The sequence below is a fragment of the Prunus persica genome, chromosome G6 (genome assembly GCF_000346465.2).
Source record: "Prunus persica cultivar Lovell chromosome G6, Prunus_persica_NCBIv2, whole genome shotgun sequence".
Taxonomy (NCBI): Eukaryota; Viridiplantae; Streptophyta; class Magnoliopsida; order Rosales; family Rosaceae; genus Prunus; species Prunus persica.
In genome coordinates this window covers 20,456,874-20,476,693 of record NC_034014.1, presented here as the reverse complement: position 1 = coordinate 20,476,693, position 19,820 = coordinate 20,456,874, and the positions used below count along the sequence as shown (strand labels likewise).

The following is a 19,820-nucleotide window of genomic DNA, read 5'->3' as shown; positions in this document are numbered from 1 at the left end:
TTTTAGTAAAATCCTGTCCACGTTCAGAGAGAGTTTTCATATTTATTATTATGGAGAAAAAAAAGAAAAGAATAAAGACTTAAAATTTTAGTTCCAAATTCGAACCCGTACCATATAGAAGTCAATGTCATCCATTGTACAGTTACCTCTGAAAATTAGAAGTAAAAGACATTCTGAATATTTTGTAGCCGCGAAAAATAAACATAACTCATAAGACATACTGCTGAAGATCCTCAGAAATTGATAACATATCGCTTCATCTAATGCCACGTCCCCATAACATATTATCATTCAACATTGGATGAGATGAAAGTTTTGCAGTCAAAAATCAACAAGTAACCTCACAATGAATAGCAAGTGGAATAGTCACGTCACATAAATCGTCCACGCATATCACTAGATGGCAAAACAGTACTATCCCAACTAATCACGATTCTATTTAGCATATTGTAATTGATTAGGTATAATTATCCCCGTTTCACACACGACTCAAAATTTTCACTTTAATGTATAATATCAATAAATATCATGGGACTAGATCTCTTGGACCACATGGGTCGAAGAGATTGTAGTCACCCACCGTTGGGTGTAACATCCAACGGTTCAAAAAAGTTTCTTAAAAGGAGTGCAAGAGTGAGTGAACCGTTGAATTTACATCCAACGGTGAGTGACCACAAATCTCTTGGACCCCTGTAGTCCAAGAGATCGGGACTATAAATATCATATACTAAATATCATATACAACTTATACCATGTAGTTATACTCCAATACCACACTATAATACCTCCAATTACTGAGCCTACCTAACCCATAATTTCAGGGGAGATTCATTATTATACCCAATATAGAGGCTCAAATTATATATTTAACAACAACAACAACGACGAAAAAAAAACCCTATATGAAGTACCAAATACCAAATGCTAAGCGATGCTCGGTGCGAATTCGATAGCCAAAACCACCTTCTGTGAAGGTCAGTGACTCGAAGAACCAAAGTATCCCGCAACCAACAAGTGCAGTGTAAGAAGTGCCCTTACAATGCACCAAGCTAGGCCCCTGAAATTAAAAATCATCGAAAAAGCAAGAACTGGTCAATTTTCAATCATAACAAAAAAAAAATGCAAGGAAATTTACACAGGAAAAGAAAAGATCACATTTTCAGACTGTTACTTTATATTGGACGAAAAGGGGGCTCTAGATACAATGGGAAACCAGTACTAGAATTTCAATATTCTACGACAGAATCTCAGTTCTCTGTTCCATCAAATCGTCGACTATATTTTCATAAGTCATACAGAATTACATCTTTCAACTATCTGTGATTTTCCACCATGTTAATTTTAGTCTTCCGCTGCCCCCTAACCACTGGCATCTATGTTGCTTACGTCACTCTTTCTAACTGGTGCATCTATTCGTCTTTGTTATACTTGGTCCATACCAGAAACATGAAACCAGAACCATCAAGGAAATGATATTAATCTCTCTCTAACATATAGCTTGTCTTGTAATGCAAAGTTTGTGAAACACTAAGCATTATGATTAACTTAAATGCATGAAACATCTAACATCTGAAATACAAGAAAATATATAACCAGCAGCACCAATCATCAAACCTCGCAGTTTCGATTAAGTCAACATAATAACAACAAAGATTTTTTAGACATGGCAATTGTGTCCAAGAAACATGTGCAGTAACATCAAACTGAACACTGAAAAACAGATCATTTCAACTGCTGATACGAAACAATACTCACTTTTGTTCTGTGCATGCCACTTGTGTATACCATTATACCAATTCCACTGAAAAAATAGAGCAACAAGACGAACCAAACCAGCAGCAACCACTTCAACAAATGCCATAACAAACGATCTCTGAGGAGACATCCCAGCAGTGGCAATAGACAGCAACGCCCCTTCAAGGTTACAAGGCACAATAAAAGCAGCAGACTTGATCCCCTCAAAAGCCTTCTTCGCAACTTCTTCAGCTTTCATCATCCCTGATGACTCTGCTATAATGCTAGATAGTTGCGGCCGCTTTTTCATCTCTACAAGAAGAAGTGAATATCAAAATCAGAGTGGATGAAAAATCAAATCCAATTCAATCAAATCAAGCAAATCTCACATGGAAAGTAAACAAATTTATTCACATTTTACCTTCAGTGAGACCAGGGGTGTCTGTGTCCGGAGGGAATATAAGAGAAACATGAATATCATGAGATATCACCTCTTGTTGCAGAGCTTCGGCCAACCCACGAAGCCCAAACTTGCTCGCAGAGTAAGCTGTGTAGCCGTAGATACCAACTTGACCAGCTTGGGAAGACATGAGAGCAATCGAACGGGGTATACTGTCTCCTTTCTTCATTTTGGGCAAAGCAGCTTTGATCATGTTGAAGCTGCCGATCAGATTTACGTCCACCATGAACTTCACCTCATCCAATCCCTGCTTCTCGAGTTCATCAGGGACGAAGACCCCTTGGTTGACAATCAGCACATCAATGGGGTCTGCCTCCTCCACCGCTTTTGATACTGCATCGTAGTCACGAACGTCAGCAGAGAAGATCGACACGTCAATGCCCGTGGAGAGTTGGATGTACTTCTTTGCTTCCTCGAGCTTGTCGATGGAGCGGGCGAGGATGGAGACTCGGGCACCCTCGGAGGCGGCCTGATGGGCCAATGCCAGCCCGATTCCGCTGGAACCTCCGGTGATGAACACGTGGCGGTTCTTGATTGGGATCTTGACAGGGCGGGGCCGGACTATGAGGTAGAGGATGAGAAGGAGAGCGAGTGGGGGCAGGAGGAGGAGGAGGAGGGCGAGGAAAGAGAGGTTGAAGTATGCCATTGACGGAGCTTTGAAAAGGTATTGCAAATGAGGCTGGTGATGTCTCAGTCAAAGCTTCTGTGAAGTGCTTATCAATTGATATCCCCTCGTCTATCTACACATAGAATACAATTTTGAAAAAGAAAACTGAGCAACAATTGTACGAAAATCAACTTGGACAGAGGTTTTCATTCATTCAAATACAACTGACTTTGCATCTATGATGAATTGAATAAAAATCTTTTGATTTTCCGTTGAAGAAGAAATAGAAGCAAGTAAACCCTAGATGGATGGATGATGGATCCATTAACTAAATCAATCCATGAGTAAAAATGAAAGTCGAAGGAGGGAGGGAGGCTACAAATTACCTTTTCTAAACCCCACTCAATCGCCCCCAAATAGTTGACCAAGCATGTCAACTTAACTGGTGTGATGAGAAAGAGAGAGAGAGAGAGAGAGAGACGGCGAAGGAGATGACGATTTGGACACAGTTCTTTCCATTGGGTTGGGATGCCATCTAGTAACAAGAGCATCCACAGCGGGGGTGTAAAGTCATTTTCACATCCCCTTTGCACTGAGTTTTTATAAAAAAATAGTCAAAATTTATTTCATACTTTTATAAATGTCAGTTTTTATAAAAACTTTCATAAATAGCCAAAAACTCACTTTAAAATACTCAAATGCCTCAAAACTAAAACCCACAAAAACTTTAAAAAGCAAAACATGAAACCTGTAATCTATATTTTCATTTGATATAGCATGGGATCAAACCTTTGTTTTTATATATGTTTAAAATCAAATTGAAAACAAAGATTGGATTTTTTTTTTTTAAAGTTTTTGGTTTTTACTTATGAGGGCGTTTGAGTAATTTTAGGTGAGCTTTTTGCTATTTTTGAAAATTTTTGTAAAAACTGACATTTATGAAAGTGGGGGGTAAATTTTGGCTATTTTTGATAAACTCCTTTACACCTCCAAGGGGTGTAAATACTTTTTTTGCTCTAATAGAAACGATGTAAATCCAAATATACATATTCGATTTGTTTGTGATAATTCTTTTTTATGTGTTTTTTTTTTTTGGTATGTTTTAACTTTTTAAAATTAATTTTGTGCTTGTTTGATTTATTTTATTTTTCCAAATAAATGGACCTAAAAAATTTAAATTTGGAGAACATATGATTTTACCTACAAACTAACATAAAAATATCTATGTAGAAATATGGGCCATTGGAAGTGCAATGCAAATTGCTGAAATCTAGGCCTTCTATTTTGAATTCCAATCCTTCTCTTTTCCTTTTTCTTTTGTGGGTCCTGCCTGCAAATGATGTAAAAAAAGATGCAAATGTGCATCTAATTTTACATCTCCATAATAGGGGTATATTTTTACAACCATTTACATCTTCACATTGGAGATGATTTCGGTAACAAAGGGTGTATATTTAACATATACCTCCTTATACACCCTCCTATTGTGGATGCTCTAATAATGTAGCAGAGCGGTTTTTTTTTTTTTTTTTTGAAATCATTTTAATAGAGTCAATGTTCTTAAGGCCGGCCATTTGGCCCAGTTTCTACAGGCTTGCATAAGCTTTAATCTAACCCACAATCCTTACCCGTCTTTTCTAAACCATATTCATTTTCTTATACTCTTCATTAAAGCATTTCCACCCCAGCAGCCTACCCCAACCAAAAGGGCCACTATGCCTCAAAAGCAGCTTCTAGTGCACAAATTTTATTAGAGCAAAATATGGGCTCCACCAACCCGAGCAAGGCCCAAGGCACGATGAGGGAGGAAAGGAAGGGAACAATAGGATGTGTCCTTTTATAAAAAAAAAATTAAAAAAATGACTCAAAATGAAGTTGTTTTGGTCAGGTTTAAAAAAATTAAATAAAAAATTAGTGGGGCGATGTCGTTTTGACTTCAAGGGAGAAAAAAAAAAAGAAAAAAAAAAGGAAAGCGTTGCGCACTAGGAGTTCAAGGGTTGCAGGGGTCAATTTTATTCCCTTCAATGATAGATTCCAAGGGTCACTTGACCATCCTTGATCCTCTGTGGATCCGTCCCTGGTTGGCACGTGACATACACATCATGCACACAAACAGTAAACAAATTTGAATTTTTTTTCACTGGGGTCAACGCCGGCTTTTCTCCAAAGGCTAGACGCCATGTGGTGCTACCTAGGATGTTCGATCAATTTTTCCGTTGTCATCCAACGGGTGAAAAAAAAATTGCAAAAAATTAGAAAAAATATCAAAGGATTCTGAAATTTTTTTTTTTTCTATAAATACCTATCAATATTATTATTTTTCCACACCAAATCTTCATACAAATTCTTCTCTTATCTTTGTGTAAATTCTTCTCCTACCAATATTATTCACTTTCCACACCAAATTTTCTACTACTAAATTTCATTTGTGTAAAAATACAAATGGCCTTTTCCATTGAAGTCGAAGGCTCATGAAAAACACGGAAGATGTTTTGTTGAATGAGTGTTGGGTCCAAATTGGTCATTGCCTGATCACGAGCAATGAGATGAAGTCCTCTCATATATGGATGAAAATTCATAGAGAATTTTGTGAAAGATCAGGTTTGCCTCGTATGGAATCTGAGGGTGTGGTTTTATAATAGGATTTGGAAGATAGAAATGACACATGGTGCAATAGTAGAAACTGAAAATCTTATCCAAAACCTGTGGTGTAAATTTTATAATAAATCTGGACACGATGCAACCGAAAATCTTATCCGAATATTTTATCTGAAATCTGATATGTGAACTTTATAATAAATATGAACATGCAGTAACCGAAAATCTTATCAAAATTAACCTTATAAGTAAAATTAAATAAAATTAATTTGTTGTGAATATTAATTGTCCTTTGTTATGGCATGTAGTGGAAAAACAACAAAAAAAATTGTTATGGCAAGCACTATTTACGTTAATAACACCATAGCACCTAGGGTGAAAATACTTTTAGTGTTGAGAAACCAAACCGAACCAAACCAAACTAACAGAGTAACACCGACCGCCGAATGAACGTTGTGGTAACTTGATTTAGCATAGGGAGGAACATGGAAGAATAAAAAAACTTGCGAAACAGGCTAATAAATTAAGTAATCGCCCATATGTATGTATTCATGCAAAAACTTATCAATTCGTTGTAATTGTAATCATTCGATATTAGACTCACTAATAAAGTTCAATAATTCATTTGAATAACTAAATCGTAGATTTGTTGGAATCCCTCTTTCTAAATAAAAAGAAGAATAGAAAAGTATATTAGTTCATTTCAACAAATCTAAGGAAAGAATTACAATTAATAAACTCATTCTAATTTTTTTATCAACAAAATAAGGCTTGAACTTTTGAAATCAAAGAACGAATTAATTCCACTTCGTTAAATTGAAGCAGTTTTTGTTGGGAGATTCACTATTATACCCAATATAAAAACCCAAATTATAAATAAAAAAAACCCTATACCCAAAGCCCATTTACAACATAACAAAAAAGCTTTTAACTTCTTTTAAATTACAAAACTGTCATTGATTTCTTAAAACAAATCCAACCCCCAAACCTCATAAAAAAAAAGTCCAAAACACTCAATAATAGGGGTGGGCACGGTTCGGTTTGGACCGGTTTTTGCCTAAAATTAGAACCGATCCGGTACTATTCATCCGGTTTGGTTCGGTTCGGTTTTAATAAAAAAAATTTCAAAAACTGTCCGATTCGGTTTGAACCGATTTCAGTCCGGTTCCGGTTCCGGTTCGGTTTTGAACCGGATTATAAAAATTATTTTTTTAAATTGTTTTTTAATACAATTCTCAACTGAAATATTATTTTTTTACTTGAAAATTAACAAATTACTCAATTTCATATAAAAAATAAATATTAAAGTAAGAAAAGAGAGATATTTTGACATTGAACTTGGATAAATATTAGGTTTATTTTAGTGAAATTAAAAATATAGCATTAAATATAAATATATATTGAAATTATATATTTTTTTAGTTTCACCGGTTCGGTTCGGCCCGGTTCGGTTTTTGAAGACATGGAACCGGATCCGGAACCGGTCCAAACCGGTCCGGTTCGATTTTTGACCGGTTTTTGACTTTTTGGTCAATTCGGTTTTTTTCCGGTTTGGTTCGGTATGGTTCGGCTCGGATTTCCGGTTCGCCGGTTTGAGTGCCCACCCCTACTTAGGGGTGGCAATTTCGGATACGACCCGATACACGACTCGAAACCCGCACGAGAAATTAGCGGGTTCAACCCGCACGATAAAAAAACAGGTCAATTTCGGGTCAACCCGTTCTGACCCGTTTAATAAACGGGTGGGTTTCGGGTCAACCCGCTAACCCGCTATAATACCTATCTAACCCGTTTATTAAACGGGTCGTGTCAACCCGTGTACAACCCGCTAAAAAATAAAGACAAATGGAGACTTCAACACACACACAAGGGGTTTCGAACCCCTCCCATCCTCATTTTCTCAAACATCTTATCCACCATGCTACAACCAACTTTGTGATTTTATGGTATGCCTTTTGATATTTATAATGCTTCTTTTTCTTTTGAGTTTTCCTTTCTTTTCCGTCTCTCTTCTCCTCTTTTTTTTTTTTCTTTTTTTTCCTTCTTTCTTCTCCTCTCTCTTTTTTTTTCCTCTCTTTTCCTTTCCTCTTCTCTCCTTTTTTTTTCTTTTTTTTTTTCCTTCTCTTTAGTTTTCTCTCATCTCTCTTTTTTCTTTCTTTCTTTCCTTCAATCTTCTCTCCTCTCTCTCTCTCTCTCTCTCTCTCTCTATTTTTTTTCTTTCTTTTCCTTCTCTCTTCTCTCCTCTCTCTATCTTTTTTCTTTCTTTCTTTTACTTATATTTTCTCTACTCTCTCTGTTTTTTTTTAATTAAAATTTTTTCGGTTGTGAGTTTTGTAACATGCATGTTATTCTTTATGAACCCGTTACACGACTCGAAACCCGCACGATAAAAGACGACCCGAACCCGACACGACACGTTTATTAAATGGGTTGGGTTCGGGTTGAGCATTCTTGACACGTTTATTATCCCGACACGACACGAACCCGACACGACACGACCCATTGCCAGCCCTACCCCTACTCAATAAGGCATCAAAGTAATTTAATAATCAAAATTAAATTCAATAGAGCCAGCTTTCATTTTTTGAGTTTTTTTGAGTTTGTTTATAGAAATTAAATGGTGTAAGATTTATTTATAATTTTAGTGCTAAGAATGGGTATATCACTAAATATCTCTAAAATTATATCATAACAATATTTTACTTTCACATCCAAAGGTACAAATGCAACCAAAGTGAAACTATAAATATTTCAAAATTGCAGTGAACAACCCGATATTCTAATCATGGATCAAGCTCTTATCACAACTGTAGAGAATTTTCAATAGACCAGCTTTCACATCTTTCCAACATCTAACATTCTAGCCCAGAATACAACCCACTGACAAAATCCAGAACAGAAATATTCAATGGAGACAAGCCAAGACCCTGACAACGTTTGCACATTTAAGTAATAGTAATTGGGTGACCATTTGTTCAATACTGTGTGCAAAACCGACTCCCTGGATGTGACTTTCGGCATGTGCAAGGGTTGCGGTCACTTGGGCACCGCTCATTCAAAACATCCACATGTGATCTTCACTCGCTAGGACAAGAACACAGACACAGATACATGATTACAAATCTTGCTTGAGAAAACGGCAACTATCGTCAAGTAGTTCCCGTCTATCATATCCGAAGTTTTACTTTTACAGTGGATCCATGGATTGAACCTCCGTTAGGTTCAACAACAAAGGATGAGATTGCAAAGTAGCTTTAGAAAGACCTTAGATAAGGAAGTTCAAACCTTAGATAAGGAAGTTCAACTGACTTCTATATATGCAAGCAGAACATGAGTCCCTTGTTCCGCTGACCCCAAATTTATCAATGCAAAACTAGTGTTACTTAACAAAAAGACGCTAATTTCGGAAGTTCAGCTGGATATCCCGACCATGCAAGAGTAATGAAGGAGAGGTAAGGGGTAGACCTGAGTAGAACTAATGAAAGAAAGGGAAGGGGCAGGGGGAAGGCACAGGATAGAGGATTGGTCAACTCATCAACCCCATCATAACCTGAAGATTGCGAGTTCGAATCCTGTCCTTACCAGACCAAAGCACTTTAAATGTATTTTGAAACCAATGGTGCCGGACAAGCTTCTTTTAATAAAAAAATATACAGCGAAAAACAGCAATATCTTAAGTTCATTGTCTTACCTCCATTCCACGAAGCCTATCAATTATTTTGTGAGAACTATCAACAATCCTGAAGTCAATGAACTTTGTTTCACTCACGGGTATTAAGATTATGATATAGAGTTGGTAACTGAACATAAACACCAGCTCCACCACACCATTATTCTATATTCAGCTACAAGCTCTATACCCATGGCCAGATGACCAACTTTTATTATATTAAGAAGCATTTACTTGAAAACTGATCACAGCTCCTACTTCAAAACTCTAAAAAACCTAACAATAGATTTTCTATGGCCTCACAACCTGCATCACATTACCTGCCAAAAGGACTGCAGTAAACAATAAGATCATGTTATCATCTAAAGCGAATCGTAAGAGGTCTGATGTTTCACACAAAAATATCATGACTCATAAGGCACCATTCAGTGCCAATTAGAGCTGACAAAAACACAGTTTAGAAAGATCCATCAAATATACTATAGATGATAAAATTGTGGTGTTAAATACAAGAAAATTATTCAAAACCAATAAAAAACAATTAAAGAGCATTAATAAACAAAGTTAACAATGAGCATTGCAGAAGAAAAACTACATTATAAAGTTCATTTAATCCATAGGATTGGGAATTTAAAAAGTATTTTTTGTCCAACCTCGTGACTCCATAAAATACAGATAGGTTTATAAGAGAATTTCTCAAACTCTTGAGCTTTCAAACAAATAAAATTTAAAAAACTACAATACTTTGAAGAAGGAAAAGACAGAAAAGGGAAGGAAAACAGAAATTTCATTTCACAGTTTTAAGATTCTGCTCTTTGTAGTAACCATCAGCTCCTTTTAAACTTCAGAAGAATCACCAGACCAGTACAAAAACACTGATGCATCTATTTGGGATCTGCACATTCAATAAAAAATTGTGAAAAATAATTTCAAAAGAGATGAAAGGTTTAAAACCCAAAATCCCTTTAAAATGAATACAAGTTAAGACTTCAAAGTCGAAAGGCAAACTGGTCTCGACAGTTAATTTCTAAATGCAACAATGATATCAACTTGCTGCAAAAACATTAGATAATTCAAAATGCTTAAATTCAAGAACTTTGACAAGAAAGTATCCATCTTAAGGAGCTGTACAAAATAAAGAAGCAATAATATTGAAAAAGATCCTAACAATTCTAAAAGAATTGCTCAAAAGAAAGTACACTCCCTTGATCAATTGAAAAGTCACTTATTCAGTTCTTGAAAATCAATCTAAATACCCAGCAAGCCAAAGTTTCTGTCATCTAAAACCAAAAGTCAATGTGGTTTCACACAACAAATTATACCCCAGGCATTTCCTCGCAACGGAATCACCCCTGTATTGACAATAGATGGCATCTAAAACTTGAAAACCCTAATAGCCTTCAGTAACCTAGTAGATGAAAATGAATAGGATTCAAGCAATGATGTTCTATTTCCTATTAGCCTATACAATTAAATCTTCTACACTCGTTCAATTAAACTTACTAAAGTACAAATAGTATTTGACTACCAAAAAAGGAATAGTATAAGAGTGACTTTGTGATCAGTTGTGGTGTGCACGTGAGAATAACTAAAATTACCAAGTAAAAGAGTGATTTTGTTATACCTCAGGGGCACCTAATGCCCCAAGCAAGGAGCGCCACCAGATTGCCCAACACCATGCTGCCCTCTTCCTGAACCACCTTGCCCTATCTGCGGGTTCGGGGAGCCACCTTGCATTGCACCTTGATTTCCATAGCTTCCCATCATTCCAGGGCTTATACTTGCCTGATTCGCATACCCACCCTGTATGGCATGTCCTGCACCAGGAACACCCGGGTTCACATTCGGAGCCGTTCCAAAAGTTCCCAAAAGGTTTGTCAGCCCCAAACCAGCCCCCTGAGTCGCAAACAATGCAGTCAGTGACCGCCCAAGTGCCGGATTCAATGCCTGGGCGGCCGCAGCACCCTGGTTAAACCCAATCCCACCACTTGCTGGCGCCATCAAATGCCCCATTCCTGCCGCAGCTCCACCAACATAACCCGGATTCTCATTCCTCTGAAACTTGGAATTATGGGATTTGTGGTGGTGCTGGTTCGGGTGCTGAGACTTGACCGGCTTTGGACCGTCAATAGCCTTCTGGCAATGCAAAATGTGTCCGTCAAAATTCTTGTGCGGCTCTTCCAATGCCCTCTTTGCACTCTCTGGGACTTATACACAAACAAACAAAATCCTTTAGGCCTCCCAGTCATCTTATCAAGCCCCAGTGGCCCCTCCTCAATTTCTCCAAACCTAGAAAAGAACATCAGCAGCTTCCGGGGTTCCAAGTCCGCCCCAACATTGCTCACATAGATCTTCCTCTGCGTGTACTCCGACACTGTCTGCGACTGGGCCGCCTGGACCGCCACAGGCACAGCGGCAGCGGCACTCGGAGCCGGGCCTGGGCCAATAGCCGCCAGCTGGCACGCAGTCATCCGATTGCCGATCTCCTTCCGCGGCTGCTTTAGGGCTTTTCGAGCCCCAGAACGAGTCTTGAAAAGAATGAAGCCATAACCCTTGGACTTACCAGAGACCTTATCGCACACAGCCTTGCAATCCTCAATCTCACCGTACTCCTTAAACACGCTGGTTAGGGTTTCGGCGTTGGTGTCCCATCCGAGCCCGTGGGCGAAGATCTTGCGGTGGATCGGGTCCTCATCTGGTTTACAAGACGTGACTTGAAATATAGCATCCCTTTATATGAAAGTGCTCATCCATAATCCATGACAATACGTTCTCTATGTTTGATCAAAGCATTAAAGGAAAGACAATACATTTTGTCCCCCTTTCGCCTCTTGGGCCGCTTTGGGCCATGTTGAATGTATCATTTCAAACAATAAGGTAATAATTCCATCCTGTTGTAAAGAAGAATAAGTAAAGAAGAATAGGTGAAGCTCACATAGCCAACTCACACCCACCAAACCAAATCACTACCCAATTGATTGAAGAATATTAATGATATTGTCTACCAATTATATTGTGAGGTGAACCACCAATGTCTTAGGCCTATAAATAGATACCTCCATCAAGAGAAGTGTGAGCTTAGAGAAGAGGAAGAGAAGGAAGAAAGAGGGTGAGTGAGTTGAGAGGAAAGAGAGCAAGAGAGAAATTCTCCAAGAGAGAAAATTGAGTGAGCCATACATATTGTAAACACTAAAGTTGTAGCCCTATTATTTTACATAGTGGAAAAGTTATTGCTGCTGCTCTCCGGGGACGTAGGCATAGCCGAACCTCGTTAAATACTGTGTCTCATCTACTTTACGTGCAACTCAATATTCGCACATATCCCAGTTATTTTACAACACGTTATCAGCACGAGAAGCTCTCATGTATAATTTTTGTGCTGTACTATTATCTATACTACTAACCATTATGTTGATGTAAGGAAGAAAAGTAGTGGAGGAGCTGTGGTCTGCTAGAGAGATATACGAGCAAACCAACTAGAAGGATAAGCTCCCTGCCTCTTACTTTTTCTATTATTTTATTATTTCTCTACACAATTTAATACTCATACTAACATCCAAAGCTAGTGAAGTTTGCAAGTGAAAAGAAGAAAAGCCAACATAATTTGTCTAGCTTTCAAACTAATGAATCATGATGTTGATAAGATTCCAACGAAAAAAAAAAAGGGGTTGGAAAGCTTCCTGCAACTTTTAGAATTATTGCCTAAGGTCTTCTGACCATACTAATATATTATATTCATATATATATATATATATATATATACAGTAATTTTATTATTAGCTTTAATGGACGGTTTCACTTTTTATATTTTTAGTGGTGGTTTTTTATTCCCACATTTATTTTATTTACTGTATGGTGTAGGTTTATTACCCATACAACAGTATCTATTTAAAAGGGTGGTGCGGGTTTATCGTCCATGCCTTTACTTTTATTTAAATGTATGGAGCAGAATTAGTGCCCATACAAGCACATTTACTTTATTAAAGTATGATGTGGAATTAACCCTCATACTTTATGAATTTACTTTACTGCACATTTACTTTTATTTAAATGTATGGAGCAGAATTAGTGCACATACAAGCATGTTTACTTTATCGCAAATTTACTTTTACTTAAAAGTATGATGTGGAATTAACCCTCATACTTTATGAATTTACTTTACCGCACATTTAATTTTATTTAAGGTATGGTGCGGGATTAACGTCCATACAATAAGCAATTTAATTTATGAATTTATTTTACCGCACATTTACATTTATTTAAAGTATGGTGCGGGTTTATTGTCCATACCAGTAATTTATTTATCAGCAATTTATTTTATGGATTAATTGTGCTGTATGATGAGTTTTTACAGTAAGCAGATCAGGACCAGAAGTTCCTTGATCCTCATCATACAATTACATCAGGACTTGAAGATCTTTGATGATGATGTTAATATGAGAGCTGGCAGTCTCTCTGGTACTATATTTGTAAACATGTGATTGGACTTGAGGGTCCTTGATCCCTGACATGTAAATAAGGACCTGGGGTTCCTTAATAATGTACCAGTACCGTATTGGTTAATAGTGCCATACACATGAAAATAATTGTATTGGCAAATGTACTGTACACATGAATAGTGCCGTATACATGAATAGTGATGTATGCATAAATATTTACCATTTTGGGTAAACTATCACTATTCAAAAGGGAACCTGCAGTTCCTTAAACTCATGGATGAGTAATTAAATGAGATGCCAGAAGTTCCTCAAGATATAGACAATTATGTAAGGGCTTAAAGTCCAGAAATATGTACAGAAAATTGTAAAAATGTCCATACCATGAGAATATGTGATTTTGGCTTGAGGTTCAAAATCTAACAGTGTTGAGAACCTGAAGTTCCAACAATTAAATGAACAACCCTTGAGGTATTATTGCAAATTGCGGTACGCCACATATTTCTTTGGCATAAGAGAATGATGAATTGAGGCTCCCCACATATTTTGTTATATCTGGGCCGGAAGCTCATGAACCCAAATATATTGCGATATTATCGTGGCTTTTACTCAATTCATATTTCATGTTCATTAGAAAAAGGGCGAATAAATTCTGAGTTTTGTGTTTAGCCCAGGCCAAAAGTTCTGGACTCCCATACGTTGAAATATGAAATTTGGGAGAGTCAATGTGGTTATTTGAACCTATAAAGCACAAGGTTCCAAACCGTCATTTTGAAAAGACGTAAAAACCACAGGTGCAAGTTTAAGAATGTGCGCAATTATTATTACAGGAACATACAACAGATAGATTTTTTACACCTGCAATGAAGGTGCAGGCCCTGTAAAATCTATAAAATTACATTATGTTCTGGAAGCCTCTGAAGGAAGAGGACGACGCCTCTTAAGCTTAGCCATGAGCCTCTCATGGTCTCCCAAAATTCTTTCATTGGAGACCTGCAGCATGTCTAGCCTTCTCAGTGTATCGACAGAGTACGAACTCACCAGTTTCAACAAGGCATTATTCTCTCCTTTAAGTTTCTCAACCTCCTGTTAAGACTCATGAAGCATTCTTTGGAGAGACGAATTTTCAGTTGTTAAATTCTCAACCTCGTTTGCTCTGGCACGCAAACGATCAGCCATGTTAGAAACAGAAGCAGCACTCTGAATGCTAAAAGCCATTGAGTCATCAATAGCCTCTTCCTCTGATCTCCCTGTCAACAACATTTCATCCATTGGAGTAATGAAATTCCTAGCTACTATGACAGCAGTAGCATCATTCATCATCACAGAATCATTGACTGTGAAATGACGATTTTGGGATACAAAGGATGGACGCCAAACTTTGGCATCATTGGTAGTTGTGGGAGCATCATTTAAATTGAAATAATTTGGGCAGGAAGAAGAGGAAGTCATTTTAAGAAGGTTTAGAAGAAAGTCTTAGAAAAACTAAAGTTTCAGAAAATGAAGGAAGTTAAGTTGAAACGCAGTTGCTCCAATCAAGTTTTGCAAAGGCCATATCTATAGGAGGAAATATGGCTACAGTTTTTCAGGATCCCACTATCTTCTCGGATCCCCATATTCTCTTTTTCTTTTTCAGATTCCAAAACTTCACGCGGCCTCCATTAATGTTTGTCGGCACTTTCGGCGTTTTCAAGTATTATTTTCGTCAAAGCCGATCTTGCTTTGCGGATTTCACGGAGCTACTTTTTCAAAAGTGCCCCGAGAATCTCGCAATTTTCCTATGGTTAATTTGAAATTCACCGGTTCTACCTATTCCTCTTATTTGTGTATAAATGTGTTACTAACGAAATTTTCTTTGCAGAAGACATCCAGTTTTCTCCAAAACTAGTGATGCGATATCTACTTGTTTTTCTTATCAGTGTGAGCACTCAATATGCCCGAGAAGCAAGACTATCTCTGATCATCCATTCAGGAAGCGAGACTATCCCTGATCACGTTTCCGCTACATCAGGGAACTGTGAAGGCGATCTTATGCTCTAATCTCCGGAAGTCCTTCTAGACTAGGAGAAATGAGAGCTTATTGTCTGCTCCCACCAGCTTCCTTCCCTGATTGCTTATCTTACCTTGCAATCAATATCACATTTTTTTTGCATTTTTTCTCTTTTTGTAACTCTCTGTTCATAAGAGACTTTATTTCTTTAGAATGAACATCTGAAGAAAGAGTCCATGAAGTGATCTTAACTCTGAGGGTTATTTGTTTTGACAGAGGCAAAAGAGTTGTGATTTTTGCTCTTGCAGGATATAACTAGATCATCAAGCGCTACATTATATTTACTGGGCCGATACGAGCTTGAATGATACTTGAGAAAAGTTTCTCCCACCTAAGGATGTAAGCAATACTTGTGTTGTTTTATGCTTATATTCTTATTTGATATTTTATCTTGAAAGGTAACCAAATGGGGAGATAAGTCCATTCTAAAAGAATGGCTTGTATGTATCCATGAATTATTAACGCAAATTTTACAGATTGTAAGTTGGATACATTGATAATACACTGCACAGATTAAAGTCTCATAAGAACAGAATATGGGTATAGCAGTGATCAATATGATGCACGCCTGTTGCGTAGCAAATGATGTGAATTGAAGTCCCGAAAGGACAATCCTTTGACATGTCAATATTGATATTGTGCACGCCTAATGCGTAGCAAATTGAATGGGTTAAAGTCCCAGAAATTAATTGACATGTATGTATTAATCTGTGGCATGCCTGCAGCATGACAGATATATGGGTTCTAAATGTTCCAACTCCCTGAATAGAGATTATCCACGCCCTACTGTAAAATAACGCTCCATTGGAGGTTATAATCCACATTCTCACATAATAAAAGCCCCATGAAGTGGCTTGGGTACCCAAAAGCAAAGAAATGCTTATAATTGATGCATGCGCATGCAAATGAGAATGATGGGATCATGAATTGATGAATGACAATGTTTGGTTTTGGAGTAGCTACTCAAATCATCAATGGGCTGTGTTGATTGGAACCACGTTCAATTATTAAATATCGACAATATCATTGGCCAAAATAGAATGAGGCAATTCCATTATAGATGAGAATGAACGTGAAAGAACAAACCCACAGTACGAACACCAAAAGATGTTAATACTGAAAGTTATACTTGAGTGTTCAGAATAAAAGGGAATATACCTACTTTGTATGACACAATGTTTCTGGTATAAACAAGGAATGTTAGGTTTTTTTCATATTTACAGATTCAATTGTGCCCCCTTACTGCACAATTACGGAGACCAACATATTATCTTTAAGGGTTATTAAATGCACGGAGCATTTCGCCAGAAGCGATTTCCTAAAAATGTATAAATAGCTGGGTTAAAGCTATATAATGTGTCATAAAGTTTAATCCATTTTAAACAAAATCCGTTGAGAGGATTGACATTGCATAAAGCAAGTCCCTAAAGGACATATGCTTGAAGCACAAAATCTGTACTCAATATTAATATGCATAAATTACCTCAGTGAGTACATTGATTATAATGTGTTTGCAACACATTAAAGCTTCTGCAGAATTCATGTAATATTTGTCTCGACCTGAAAATCGAGCGTTATGCCAATGAGATTTTTGCTAAGAAAGTATTGAAGCATTTTTGTGTGGATTATCCGTTGGGCACTTAAATAATTTTCCGGACGTATATTAGACCAGACATTGTATATTCCAGATAGAGTTCAACTCCATCGCCATCATTTTGGGATGATGCAAGGCACACTTGGTGCTATATCCGCATAACACCATATACAGGCATATTCTTTTCGAGTAAACTTACATATAGCCCTGATTTTGTTGAAAACGCGGACTCTGGAAATTTCTATGATTTACATAGAGATAGTTCACTGGAAATATATTTACTCACTCAACTATATGAATAGTTGATGGCTACATCCTCCACTCACTCCAAAAGATTTTCGCTCCAAAAGATAATCATGAAGATATCAGGGGGAGATATTCATCAGGGGGAGTATCCAGAACTATGCTGCACTGATTACTGTAATTTTCTTCCTTCCATCAGTTTTCTACCTCACTGGGTTTTCTCCAAGCAAGGTTTTAATGAGGCAACCAATCTAGGGACATGTGGTCTCCAAGGGGGAGTGTTGTAAAGAAGAATAAGTAAAGAAGAATAGGTGAAGCCCACATAGCCAACTCACACCCACCAAACTAAACCACTACCCAATTGATTGAAGAATATTAATGATGTTGTCTACCAATTATATTGTGAGGTGAACCACCAATGTCTTAGGCCTATAAATAGATACCTCCATCAAGAGAAGTGTGAGCTTAGAGAAGAGGAAGAGAAGGAAGAAAGAGGGTGAGTGAGTTGAGAGGAAAGAGAGCAAGAGAGAAATTCTCCAAGAGAGAAAATTGAGTGAGCCATACATATTGTAAACACTAAAGTTGTAGCCCTATTATTTTACATAGTGGAAAAGTTATTGCTACTGCTCTCCAGGGACGTAGGCATAGCCGAACCTCGTTAAATACTGTGTCTCATCTACTTTACGTGCAGCTCAATATTCGCACATATCCCAATTATTTTACAACACATCCACCTTTTTGGTTTAAATTTTATTTATTATTTTATTATTTCTGAATTAAGAAGACTTCAGAAATTTTTGGAACAGATTTATCACTTTAGTAAAAGACATGTTCCTCAGAGCCGGAGAACTCTTTCGAATAGCATGTGATACCAACCATCTTCTACAATCTGTTCAACAAGTCCAGATCACCTTCACACTTTCATTATTTTATTTTTTGTTTGAAAAGATGGTCATTTAAACTAGTAATATCTTTCAACAAAAGGAAGAGAAATATTTGCCTGCATCAACATTCTATTCTAAATAATTAATTATACATGTTTTTTGAGTACAAACGATAGTCTAAATTGTAAGAGGAAGTGAGGGTTATCTCACACACACTACTAAAATAGTATGGAAGTTCAAACTTGAATACACTAATCTGCCACCATTTTCACTAGACTAGACTCGTTGGCAATTAATCACATATGTTTAGGTCATGCATTGGCACTTGCAAGCCCAAATCATACAATAAGTAGCCGACAGTACCAACATAAACCCAAACGTAGACTACAATGATTGAGAAAATTAAAGATTTTTTTTTTTCTGCTCTTTTTAAGCTTGCATTATTGAATGCACTTTAGTTAGGCAAAATTTAATTACCAACCAAAATTATCAATAATTCCCAAAGCCACATCACAAATATGCTTCAAACCCTCCTCTCTTCTTGCAAGTTCTGGAGGATAAGCCAGAGCTGGGTACCTTTTGAAGGCATTGTGGCAAGCATTGGGGTAGTCAGCAGCTGCATTGATGTGCATGGAAGCATAATCATAAGACTCTGAGGCCAAATCCTTCACTGAAGCTTGGAGGGCATCTCCAGCAAAGCCATACTTATCAGCACACTCCTTGAGCACCTTCTTCATGTTTGTGTCATTGTTCCTTGAGCTCACCAGTTGAGAGGACAAGTAAGATGAGGTGGCAGTTGCATTTGCCATCCCAATCCCAACCATAATAACTGCCAATCCCTTTGTGTCTGCAGTTTTACTTGTGGGATCAGATTTGAGGGTTGAGACACAGAGGCCATAGTATTTGGTGTTCTTACAAGTTTTCTGGATCAAATTTGAGTCAGCAGTCACAAAGAAATTATGTGTTTGGTGAGGAAATGCAAGGGAAAGAAGAAAGAGAGAGAAAATAATAGAACCCATGTGTGAGAATGTTATTTTTCTTTTGGGTCTAGATTTTCTTATGGAGGGAGAGAGCAAAGGAAAGGCAGATAAGGATTAAAGGAGGGTACAGGTTTTTTTTTTATAATTATTTTTTCTGTGGTTGCAACTTGGGATGTAAGAGATCTATTGGGTGCCTTGACTTGTGTCACAAATGAGCTGTTTTCTCGTTGCACTTGCTTTATTGAATTCAAAGCAGGAGAGGGGCTTTATTCGGCAGAAAGCTACGAAAACGATGCCAGTCATGAGGCCCTGTTTGGCAGCTACCTAAATCCCAAAACATGAGTCACGGGTTACAGATAACAAAAACAAACAGTTGAGACCCTCAATCCAATGTTCTTTTCTTATGAGTTCTGCAATGCTTTGGTTTTTATATAGGGAATCTTGATGAAATGACAGAGTGAAGAAAAAGAGAAAGAGCTTGGGAAAAGCCATCATTGAGTTTAAGGAGCTTTATATAGAAAATTTATGCTTCAACATTTAGTAACTTATTTATTCAGCAATTAC

The 19,820-nt window shown here is 37.3% G+C and overlaps 1 protein-coding gene and 1 pseudogene across 2 annotated transcripts; both read right to left on the bottom strand.

Moving 5' to 3' along the window:
• Positions 639–3,350, bottom strand: LOC18775448 (3-dehydrosphinganine reductase TSC10A). Of its 2 annotated transcripts, XM_020565518.1 has the most exons (4): positions 3,188–3,350; positions 2,156–2,934; positions 1,756–2,046; positions 639–1,057 (listed from the first exon to the last, which is right to left on the bottom strand). In XM_020565518.1, the coding sequence occupies exons 2-4, from the start codon at positions 2,838–2,840 to the stop codon at positions 1,050–1,052; spliced, it is 984 nt and encodes a 327-aa protein (XP_020421107.1). In that variant the 5' UTR covers positions 2,841–2,934; positions 3,188–3,350; the 3' UTR covers positions 639–1,049. The 2 variants fall into 2 exon arrangements, with proteins under 2 accessions (XP_020421107.1, XP_020421108.1); XM_020565519.1 differs by lacking the exon at positions 3,188–3,350 and having other exon boundaries at positions 2,156–3,181.
• On the bottom strand, positions 9,621–19,100 carry LOC18774370 (annotated as a pseudogene).